Genomic DNA, 12570 nt, shown 5'->3' with positions numbered 1-12570 from the left:
TTTTTCTCCTCTTTAACACTTTACTCCAATAGTTAGAATCCTACAAAATCATCATTCAACCAAAAATCATCAAAAATATACAATTATCCTTAAAAATAATAATTTAGATTAAATGAATCAAATTAACAAAACGATTCTAACTATCCCCAAACACACTACTTATGAACACAAAATCTGATAAGTAGAAAGGTAAACTTTATACAAAAATATACTTATCACCAGTCTACAAACAAAAACTTAAATAACAAGTTAAGCACTTGATACAAAGCCACTACTCTGTAAGCAGTATTTATTGATAATATTTCCTCAAGTGCTCGCCGTTCCAGTAATTCCTAATCAACTCTCCATTCAACCGAGCCAGCTTGTAGGTGCCGGATGGCAAGACTTGCTCAATTTGATATGGTCCTTCCCAGTTTGGTCCTAGTACACCAGCTGCTGGGTCTCTGACAAACACCTTTCTGAGGACCAAATCTCCGACCTAGAACTTTCGATCTCGTACTTTGGAATTGAAGTAGCGCGCCACTTTTTGCTGGTGAGTAGCAACTCTCAGGTTTGCCTCCTCTCTTCTCTCCTCGAGGAAGTCCAAGGATTCTGCCAACAATTGATGATTCTCCTCTTGGTTGTACATGGTCCTTCTATGAGATGGAGGGTCTATCTCCACAGGTATCATGGCTTCATACCCATATGCCAAAGAAAATGGGGTTTGTCCAGTTGCTGTCCGAGCAGTAGTCCTGTATGACCAAAGGACTTCTGGTAATTCTTCCGCCCAAGCACCCTTAGCTCGCTCCAGGCGCTTTTTCAAAGTGTCCTTCAATGTCTTGTTTACCGCTTCAACCTGTCCATTGGCTTGTGGATGGGCTACCGAGGAGAAACTTTTTGTGATGTCATGCCGAGTGCAAAAATCGGTAAATATGTCGCTGTCAAATTGGGTGTCGTTGTCAGACACTATCTTCTTAGGCAGACCATAGCGACATATTATGTTCTTAACCACAAAGTCCAACACTTTCTTCGATGTGATCGTGGCTAATGGTTCGGCCTCAGTCCACTTAGTGAAATAATCTACTGCAACCACTGCAAACTGCACTCCTCCTTTCTCTTTGGGCAACTTCCCGATCAGATCAATACCCCACACTGCAAAAGGCCATGGACTTTGCATTTGCTTCAAGACGTTTGGGGGCGCTCTGGGCACTTTAGAAAATCTTTGGCATTTGTCACATCTCTTCACATATTCCATAGAGTCCTCGTTCATGGTAGGCCAGAAAAATCCTTGCCGCAAGATCTTTTTAGATAGACTCTGCCCCCCAACATGATCTCCACAGAACCCTTCATGCACCTCAGCTAATAAATTCTTTGACTGGTCGGGTGTTATGCACCTGAGCAGGGGTAAGGAATACCCTCTTCTATACAACACCCCATCCATCATGGTGTACCTAGCAGCTTGCCTCATAATCTTCCTTGCTTCATTACGTTCCTCTGGGAGGGTCCCTTGCTCAAGATAAGTAATAATGGGGGTCATCCAGGTGTCAGCTATCGTGATCGACATGGCCTCTTGTTCATTAATGCTCAGCTCCGCCAAGTATTCTATCGATACTATATTCAGAGTTTCAGCATATTTTGCACTAGCTAGCTTTGCTAGAGCATCTGCATTAGAGTTCTGCTCCCGTGGTACTAGTTTGATGGTATACTCCTCAAACTGTGCTAGCATATCTTTGGTCTTATTTAAGTACGCCACCATGCGTAGGCCCCTTGCCTGGTATTCCCCCAAGACTTGGTAGACCACCAATTGGGAATCACTATTTATTTCCACCGACAGGGCACGTACATCTCTGGCCAGTCGCAAGCCTGCTAGGAGGGCTTCATACTCCGCCTCATTGTTAGAAGCATTGAATCCGAATCTCAGTGCACAATGGATTCGGTGCTTCTCTGGTGTGACAAATATAATTCCAGCTCCTGAATGATGCTCATTCGACGACCCATCAACAAAAAGTTGCCAAGTAGGAAGTTCTTCTTTCTGCATAGTAACACTCTCTTGCTGGTCGGGAACATCAGCGATTCCGGTACATTCAGCAATGAAATCTGTCAAAGCTTGACCCTTAATAGCAGTCCTCGGCTGGTACTTGATTTCGAATTGGCCTAACTCAACTGCCTATTTAAGTAGCCGACTAGATGACTCCGGCTTCTGTAAGACTTGGCGTAGAGGCTGGTCAGTAAGGACCTTAATGGGGTGTGCCTGGAAGTATGGCCGCAATTTCCGTGATGCGAGTACCAGGCAGTAAGCCAACTTTTTGATCACGGGATATCGGGACTCTGCTCCTATCAATCGCTTGCTGACATAGTACACCGGGTGCTGCATTCTAACATCCTCTCGTACTAAGGCAGCACTAACAGCATGCTCTATAACTGCTAGGTACAAAAAGAGGTCTTCTCCATCAACTGGCTTAGAAAGGACAGGAGGTTGGGCCAAATGCTCTTTTATGGCCTGGAAAGCTTGCTCACATTCTGCAGTCCACTCAAACTTCTTGCCTCCTCTAAGCAGGTTAAAAAACGGGACGCACTTGTCCGTTGATTTCGAAACGAACCTGCTTAGAGCTGCAATCCGCCCAGTCAGGCTTTGTACATCCTTTATTCTAGCTGGAGACTTCATTTCTATGAGGGCCTTTATCTTTTATGGGTTTGCCTCTATTCCTCGGGAGTTCACAATAAACCCAAGGAATTTTCCAGAACCCACTCCAAATGAGCACTTGAGGGGGTTTAACTCCATGCTGTATTTTCCCAGTATTGCGAAGCACTCCTCTAAGTCTCGCACGTGCCCTTCAGCTTCTTATGACTTCACCAGCATATCTTCTACATACACCTCCATGCTTTTGCCGATTAAGTCGCGAAACATACCGTTCACCAAACGCTGATAGGTAGCCCCTGCATTCTTCAGTCCGAAGGGCATGACCTTATAGTAGTATAGTCCTATATCTGTTCGGAAGCTGGTATGCTCTTCATCAGGAGGATGCATGCTGATCTGGTTGTACCCCGAATATGCATCCATGAAGGACAATGTCTCATGACCAGAGGTTGCATCTACCAACTAGTCTATTCTTGGCAAAGGAAAGCAATCCTTTGGACATGCTTTGTTCAGATCAGTAAAATCTACGCAAGTCCTCCACTTCCCATTGGGTTTGGGCACTAACACTGGGTTTGAAACCCAGGCAGGGTAGTATGCTTCCCTAATAAACCCATTCTCCTTTAACCGCTTTACTTCCTCCTTAAGAGCTTTTGCTCGATCCTTGTCAAGCAATCTCCTCTTCTGCTGCACTGCTGGATAGTTTTCATCCACGTTGAGCACGTGGCTGATCACAGTTGGTGAGATGCCCACCAAATCTTTGTGAGACCAGGCGAAGACATCTTGATTCCTTCGCAAAAATTCTATCAGCTGTGCTCTCACCTCTGCTTTAAACTATTTTCCAATTTTGACCCCTATCGTCGGGTCATTCTCATCTATAAGGACCTCCTCTAACTCCTCGGACGGTCCCACATCACTTTCATAATCCCCAAAGCGAGGATCAAAGTCCCTTCCCTCGCTTTGGGCAACGCCCTATTTGGTGACTTCATCACCAGATAGGGTCTTCTGCTCTAACATCTCTTCATCGGTTACAACTGCAAGACTCTGGTCGACATCCATCTTGTCCACCTCCTCTTTCTCAACACATACAATCATATTGCTCTCCTTGGCACCCTTCTTTGCCTTAGCTACCGAGGCATTATAGCACTCCCTAGCCTCCCTCTGGTCTCCTTGGACACAGCCTATGCCAGCACTAGTCGGGAACTTCATAGAAAGGTGCCAGATTGAAACTACTGCATGTAAGTTTGTGAGCAGTGGTCGACCAATAACCACATTGTAGGCGGACGGGCAATCAACAATCAAAAACTCGGTCATTACGGTTTCATGCCTGGGAGCTTCCCCCGTTGTGACTGGCAACTTGATTGTCCCAGCTGGTGACAATCCTTCTCCAGTAAATCCATAAATGACTTGAGAGCACGGTTTCAAGTCATTGACAGATAGCTTCATCTTCTCGAAGGACGACTTATAAATAATGTTCACAGAGCTCCCTGTATCGACCAGACATCTCTTCACTTTCATATTAGCAATTTGGACTGTCACAACAAGAGGGTCATTGTGAGGATACCTCACGTGCCGGGCATCTTCTTCAGTGAAAGTGAGGGACTCACTTTCATATCTTGGGTTCTTCGGTGGTTGCTCCTCCACTGTCATAACTTCGGAGGTGGATGCCGCATCCAATTCGTGACGAAGGGTGCGAGCATACCTCTCCCTTGCCTTGTTGCTATCTCCAGCAAGATGTGGTCCTCCACATATAGTATCTAGTGTGAAGTCCACAGGTTCAGGTTGCAAAGGTGGGGATCGTTGCCGCTTGAACCCAGGATTGTTGTTTCTCCCCTCTCCTTGGGTCTTCTCTGCTCGATACTTTTTTAGCTTCCCCGACCGGAGGAGAAACTCTATCTCATCTTTGAGATGATTACACTCATTCGTGTCGTGACCATAGTCTCCATGGAAGCGACAGAACTTGTTCATATCTCTTTTACTCATCTCTTTCTTGATTGGTGGGGGTTTCCGGTAAGGGACTTCTTGATGACTGGCCAAGTAGATCTCTGCTCGACTCGCCGAAAGGGTGGTGTAGTTGGTGAATCGAGGTTCATACTTAGTTGGCTTGTCGTTTGGTCCCGACTTAGCCTTCTTCTCATTGTGGCGGTCAGACCCGTTATTCCCACGTTTCTTACCACCACCTTGATCATTCCCACCATTCTTGGGGGGATCATTCGACCCGCTCGGATTGTTCAATCCATTTTCTCCCTTCTCAATTGCATCATCCAACTTCATGTACTTATCCGCCCGGTCTAAAAATTGTTGTAATGTTGAAATTGGATGACAATGGATGCTGTCCCACAAAGGACTTCGATAGATAATGCTGGAAGAGATCGCCACCATCTTCCCCTCATCTCCAACCGCAGTAGCTCGGTTAGCTTCTCTCATGAACCTTTGAATGTAGTTCTTGAGAGACTCATCTTTTCCTTGCCTAATATCCACCAAGTGATTGGCATAAACAGGAGGGGTTCGAGCAGTACTAAACTGCCTGCAAAACTCCTTCCTAAAACTTTCCCAAGAAGTGATGGAGTCTGGTTTAAATTTCCAGTACCACTCCTGGGCAGTGTCTGACAATGTGGTGGGGAAGACTCTGTAGCGATAGTCATCACTCACCCCGAGCAGCTCCATCTGATCTTCAAACTTTCCAACGTGTCTTACTGGGTCTGCCTTTTTTGTATAAACTGGTAGTACCAGTGCTTTGTATTTCGCTGGTGGTTGAGCTGCTCTAATTCGAGCATAAAAAGGGCTGCCACTTCTGTGATCTACTGGATCAATCGCAGCTGGTTGCTTTGACAAACTCTGGACTGCTGCTATCAAAGCATCAAGCTGGGCTTGGATGCCTGGGGCCACCGCTGGGGACTCACTTTCGGGACCGCCTGGTCGGGTGTTCCTATCCGGCAAACCATCATCAAGTATTTCTACTCGATTGGTAGGACGGATTGGCTCTTGCCCTTCGACCGGGACGATCCTCCTTCTATCATCAATGACGTTCATCAGGTCCTTCTGAGCAGTGTGCTTTCCCAACCGATCGAACACCGTACTCCGAGTCTTCTCAGATGGTTTGCTACGTGGACGTGCTCCTTGCCACTGCGCTGGTTGGGATGCCTTGGTGGCCTTCCTGTCTGAGCTGGTCGATCCTCCCCTCCTTGATGGCTATTATTATTCTTCTCCTTAGAATGGTTAGTGTGATGACTGTCAGCTTCATCACGCCCATGCCTATCTTTGAAGTGGGAAGTCTCATTGCCACGAGGAGCTTTATTATGCTCCTGCTCAGGAGGTGTTTTCTTGCTGCCTGACTTGTGACTCCCTGATCTGGAAGTCTCTGATCGGTGGCTCCTTGAGGGGGTTTTGGAGTTCCCCCTTTGAGTTGAGCTAGTGCGCGATCGGACTCCATCCTCCTCATGACCAGGTGGGTTACTACCACCTCTGCCTGGTCTATCAGTTTTCTTACGACCAGGTTCTGTGGTCCTTGCCTCTGTGGTGGCTGCCACCCCAGGTGCAACTTGGGCATTGGCTCGGGTCAGCTGCGTAGCTGCCTCCAGCGCGAGTGCAGCTTCGCGATGTCGCCTGTCGGCCTCCTCCTGCTGTCGACGGATCTCCTCACTCCTAGCGTCCATCTCCTGTTTCTGCTGCTCGAATGCAGCATTCTGCCTAGCCATTTCCTCAGCGAACGCCTCCTGCCTGGCGTTGAATTGAGCCATCTCCTCCTGGAAGGCGCTCATGGCTTCCTGGAGCTCTTCAACTTCTGGAGCTACGTCCTCGAGTACGACTCTGGGCTTAGTTTCACGATCTTGAACGCTAGGACCCTCTGATCTCGCATGCTCTTTAAAGAAGCTTGTCTTCTTGGAGGCCGCATTGGTGTTCTTAGGTGCCATATTGCTTCAGGGACCGTCTGTTCTTCTCTTCAGGCTCTCAATGAAAGCACCAAAATGTTGACTGCGTTTTTAGCCAAAGACGTGAGAACGTAAAAAACGACAAACCTTCAAGAGAATTCAAACGACACAGACAGTTTAATAAAGAAAATAAAGAACCCACACAATTTTTATAGTGGTTCAGCCCCAATCAGTTGGTAATAGCCTAATCCACTTAGAGATTTGATTATTTTATCTACACTCAAGATCAGATGAACCAGTGTCAACTGAGTTTCTTCAGTGTAAATTCTCAAAATACAAAAGAGTTCTCTCTCAAGAAAACGCACTTTCTCTCTCTAGAAAACTCAGACCAAAAATTCAAATTGTCAAAAGTCCTTTCCTGATCCCATCAACCCTCTATTTATAGGCTTGGAATGAGAAACTGACATCCCCTAGGATCGGGATAGTTTATTATTTGTATTATATTTAAATTACAAGAAATATTCAAAATACAACAGAATCCTCAATTTGAGCAAAGAATGAGAGGTTCCTGCGTATACCCAGTCCGAGTCTTGCTGAAGCCGTTTGTGGGAATTTGACGCAGTCTGGTCTATTTGGTTGATGAATATAGTCTTCTGGTCGAACACATGCATGTTGGATTCATACAAGTGCTGGTCGGACATATGCATAAGGACTAATCCTTTGTCTCTCCTCGGACATGCGTCCGACCACACTCCTTGGACTGCTCCTCGGACCAAAGTCCGACCACACCATGGGCTTCTCCTTGGACCAAGGTCCGACCACACCATGGGCCTCTCCTCGGACCAAGGTCCGACCACACCTTGGCCCTCTCCTCGGACCAAAGTCCGACCACACCATGGGCCTCTCCTCGGACCAAAGTCTGACCACACCTTGGCCCTCTCCTCGAACCAAGGTCCGACCACACCTTGGCCCTCTCCTCGGACCAAGGTCCGACCACACCTTGGACCTCTCCTCGGGTGCACTTGGCTTGGTCATGACACCTCTCAAGCAGTCAAAACTCTTCACTGATGTACTGGGTTGCTGCTAAGCCAGATCACCCAACTATTCCATGCCACATGTCATTCCTATGGCCACATCATCATTTTCAAATTTTTGGGATAACAAGCACTCTAGAGAAGAAAACTAAGAAGTTAAGTGGCAAGGAAACATTAATTGGAAAGTTGTGGAGAAAGCTACTTATAATAATAAGTAAGTTGACAATTAAGAGCCATTCTTAGAAGAGTTCAAGTGAACTTTGAGGATGGATTGTTCCTAGATCCAGTAGTAGTGACATAGACATAAAGCGGAAAACTATTGGAAGTAAGGAAATGGAGCAAGCGTTACAAGAACACTCCCAAAGGGATTAAGTAATGAGGATTAGAAAGGAGGGTGGAGTTACCCGCATTTTGTGAAAGTACGAATTAATGATCATGGGATGTTGCTATGAGAATTAACAGAGACATGTCAATATGTTCTTGAGGAACTTAAGTAGAGTTACGAAAGTAAATTCTATGGAGTTATAATGCCTAAAGGGGCTGTTGAGCGGTTGTGACACTCAAGTGAAAAACGTTGAAGCAATAATGATGTGAATTTTGAGGACAAATGTAACATCCTACTAATCCAAGATTGTTACACTTTGTGTTTAAAATAGTGCTTAACTTGTTAAGAGACTCCAATGTGTAATTAAATTAATTAAAGGTTTAGGCAATAAACATTTTGGACAAAGATATGAACTTTCCATTAAAACTATACATATTTACATGTGATCCCAAATAGATTTATCAGAATATAATTACATTCGAAGTTTACGAAATAGTAGACTTAAGCGACAAAATAGATTTATACTTTATGTCCCTCAAATATATCCTAACTGCGGTGGCCAAGGAGGCCAGATATGTACACGTTGCTCTTAAGCCCTCAAACTCATGGTTGATCGACTTTTCCCTTGCCATTTCCTACACCATAGAGCACCCGTGCGCCAAAGCCCAACATGAAAACCCCACAAGGCAGAAATAATAATCACAATAAACATATAAGACAAATTCACAAACCATAATTGCATTAATTGCAAACGTATAAACATTTAGCATGACCAATACCGATTAAGGTGCATCACTAAGCACATGCTCATGACATATGCCGAGTGAATGTATAAGACACTCCAGTATTGGGTCTGCCATCACAGACCACATTCCACATGATCATGGCCAAATAAGGTCCATGCCGATCAATTACAAATAAGCTCAATACAAACAAGCATAACAAACTAAAATATGTAGTAAGGGTACACAACCCTAATTTAATTCTCAATTATACGGTCATTACTGTTTACAAATATCATAGGGCCAATGCCCACTCTATGTGAAAATGCCAAATTTTCTTACCTTAAATCCTTGTTAGGAATGATTAAATTTCCTTTCGTGCTTATTAAACCTATAGGTGCCGTTTGGTTCCAAAGCAAAAAATGGAATGGGAATGGTAATAGTAATAGGAATGGAATATAATTTTGATTCTTTTGTTTGGTAGAGATTTTGGAATCAATACCAGATTAAGGATTATTGTGTTTGGTATAGTACAAAATGTAATGGAATGAAATTTATATTATTTTGACCAAAATGCCCTTACTCTACTATCTTATAAAGATTCTTTTTAAATCAAATTATCATTTTTTTTATGTTAGTTTTTAATTATATACCAAATTATCTTTTTTATTCTAAATTATAAATTTTTTTTATTAAATTACGCTTATATACAAATTAAACAAATAAATAATATATATTATATATATTGTGTAGAACAAAGTTCAATAAAATATCAATATTACTTAAAATTTGTACTTAATTCAATAGAATTTTTTAATTTATTTTATTAAAAAAATTATAAAATATAATTTTATACTAAAGATATATATTTCAATTTTCATAATTTGTAATTGATATATATTTTGTATAATTTAAACTTTTACTCGGAATTTTTACTTTTGTTAATTATGTTACATACACACAATTTAAGCATATAATACATATATATATTAGTATAAGTTGATCTAACTATATGTTATAATCATATTTATAAAATAAATAATGATAATAATATATATAAAATATGACAATAAATTTGAAAGAAAAAAGATTTAATAAAATATCAAAGTTATTATTTAACTAATATAGTAAGTGAATTTTTAAATAAAAAATGGCATTAATTATTTGACAAAAATTGTCAATAGAGATTGATGTAGAATCATAAATAAGCTAATTGTTTTTTTTTTAAGAAAAAAAAAAAGAAAGTGCAGCAAGAAAAACGAAAGAGAAATAAAATGGGTAAATATATGTGTATAGTTGAATTGAATGGCTAGTCCACTAGATTTTAAATGGAATAACAATTCTAATACATGATTGAATAACATTTCCTATGGAATAACCTTTCCAATGTGTATTTATGAACCAAACAAAGGAAAGCCAAAAAGATTCTTTCCTTTCCATTCTATTCTTCCCCATTCTTATTAACCAAACATCACCTTATAGTTGACATATGCATAATACCATAATCAGAATAGATGTCAAACATCACAATAGCAAACTAGAATCATGACTTGTGATCCCAAAATGAAAACTACACCGGTTGTCTAGGCCTTAAGAACAAAATCAGATTACCAAAAATATCTACGACCTTCATGTACTCCTCGAATTTTATCTAATTATGTACTCATCATATCAACATAAAAATTCCACTGTATACTTAACACAAACTTATAATCATAATAAAAATTTCCCCACATTTATTTTTCAATAAAACTAGCACTTTCATAATTTTTCTTACACACATACGAATATTCCCAGAAAAAGTTTTTTCCTATAATAACCCATATACGAGCCCTATATCTACATGCACACAAAAGATATCACTCTGAAATTTTAACCAGTGTCTTTAAATCATAATTTTCTAAATTCTTTTAATATTTAATACTGATTTTTAACATTGATTACTGAATCTTATTCCAACAGCTTTTCCAGAACAATCACTGAATAAAAAATCAATAGTAAATAACTTATAGACCTAAAAATAACACGTTTATAAAGCTCATTATAAAATTTCAGAAGCATTGGATAATAATAACTCATCCAAACGAAATAGTTACCTTAAGAACCATCTGCCCAAAAAATCCTCCACCATCATCATCTTCTTCTTCTTCTCCTCTTTCTCTCTCTAGAACTTCCTCTCACTCTCCCTCTCTCTAAAATGAAAATCCCATCTAAAAATGAGTGTTCAGCCCTAATAATATGCCCATTTGTCTAATTACCATCATGCCCTCAAATTCAACTTTGACCTAAGCCCTTAATGGTAATTCTAATTATACTTTCTACTTTTTCCTCTTTGACCCCTCAAAGCTATTTCTATTCCACTTAGCTCCCCAAAGCTATCATAAATTCCAATTAACACTTAAATTACAAATCATTTGCATTATAGCCCCCAATATACACACAAATAAACAAAAATCAATGTAAACATACATAAACATGATTTCATATAAACATACATAAACGACATCACATAGCTCACATACAAATTACAATAATATAATTCATATTATCGCATCATGATGTAAACATACATAAACATGTTTTCATTTAAACATAACGTGCATTAAACATATTTAATACACATTATCATGCATACTCAATTATATAATAATATAGTTCATATAATTACCCCCCACGTGCCCTCCTGACACGATAATCAATGTATAAATTCTCATTTAGGAGTTTTTGGACACTACAACTATCTCCTTCTAATAGAAATTTCGTCCTCGAAATTTATCTAAACAACTCAGAATACTGATCCTGAATATCCGACTCTAGCTCCCAAGTCGTTTCCTCTACTTTGTTGTTCCTCCATAACACCTTAACTAAGGGAATAGTCTTATTCTGCAAGACTTTATCCTTCCTATCCAGAATCTGTACCGACTTTCCTCATAGGAAAGTCATGTTGTAACTTCAAGTTCTCATAACTCAGCACGTGTGTTGTATCCATTACATACTTCCGAAACATCGATACATGAAACACGTCATGAACTCTCGATACATCTGGAGGCATAGCCAATTAGTAAGCTAGCTACCCAATCCTCTCTAGAATCTCAAAAGGTCCAACAAACCTAGGGCTCAACTTGTCTTTCTTCCATAACCGTTTTATCCCCTTCAGCGATGAAACCCTGAGAAAGACATAGTCTCCCACCTGGAACTCCACGTTCCTATGCTTTGGATCTGAGTATCTATACTGTCTACTTTGTGAAGTGAGCATTCGAGCTCTAATTTTCTCAATGGCCGCATTGGTCCTCTGAATTGCCTCAAGACCAAGATACTTCCTTTCATCCATTTCATCCCAATGGATGGGTGATATGCATTTCCTACCATACAACATCTCATATGAAGCCGCTCCGATCGTCAACTGATAGCTGTTATTGGAAGAGAACTCAATCAAGGGAAGAAACTTACTCTAGGATCCCCCAAAATCCAATACACATGCCCGAAGCATGTCCTCTAAAATCTGAATTGTCCTCTCAGATTGCCCATCTGTCCGAGGGTGATAAGTTCTACTGAACTTTAGTTGTGTACCCATAGCCTTCTGCAGGCCTCCCCAAAACTTAGACGTAAAAGTGGGGTCCCGATCTGATACTATAGACTTCGGAGCCCCATCGAGACGTACAATCTCCTTCACATACATTTCATTGTACTGATCCACGGTGTAGTTTGTTCTCATAGGAAAAAAGTGAGCTGGCTTGGTATATCTATCCACAATCACCCATACCGAGTCATGTTGTCACACCGTCCTAGGCAATCCAACCACAAAGTCCATGGTGATGTCCTCCCATTTCTACTAAGGAATACCCAAGGGTTGTAATGGTGTTCATCTTTCAATATTGACAAGTTAGGCACTTAGCCACATAGTCAATCACATATTTCTTCATCCCAGTCCCCAATATAAAGATTTCAAACCCTGGTACATCTTCGTGGTGCTTGGATGTAGGGAGTATGGAGTGGTATGAGA

General features: G+C 41.3%; 1 protein-coding gene across 1 annotated transcript; it reads right to left on the bottom strand.

The window, feature by feature from the left end:
* LOC133830835 (uncharacterized) lies at window positions 1-10771 on the bottom strand. Its single transcript, XM_062260912.1, has 2 exons — window positions 10664-10771; window positions 1-8480 (listed from the first exon to the last, which is right to left on the bottom strand). Exon 2 carries the CDS (start codon window positions 5645-5647, stop codon window positions 3587-3589), a length of 2061 nt encoding a protein of 686 aa, XP_062116896.1. The 5' UTR covers window positions 5648-8480; window positions 10664-10771; the 3' UTR covers window positions 1-3586.
* Between the last annotated feature and the right edge of the window lie 1799 nt (window positions 10772-12570).

This window comes from Humulus lupulus, chromosome 4, assembly GCF_963169125.1.
Source record: "Humulus lupulus chromosome 4, drHumLupu1.1, whole genome shotgun sequence".
Classification (NCBI taxonomy): Eukaryota; Viridiplantae; Streptophyta; class Magnoliopsida; order Rosales; family Cannabaceae; genus Humulus; species Humulus lupulus.
The sequence above is the reverse complement of the archived record's forward strand: the minus strand, read 5'-3'. Positions and strand labels throughout refer to the sequence as shown.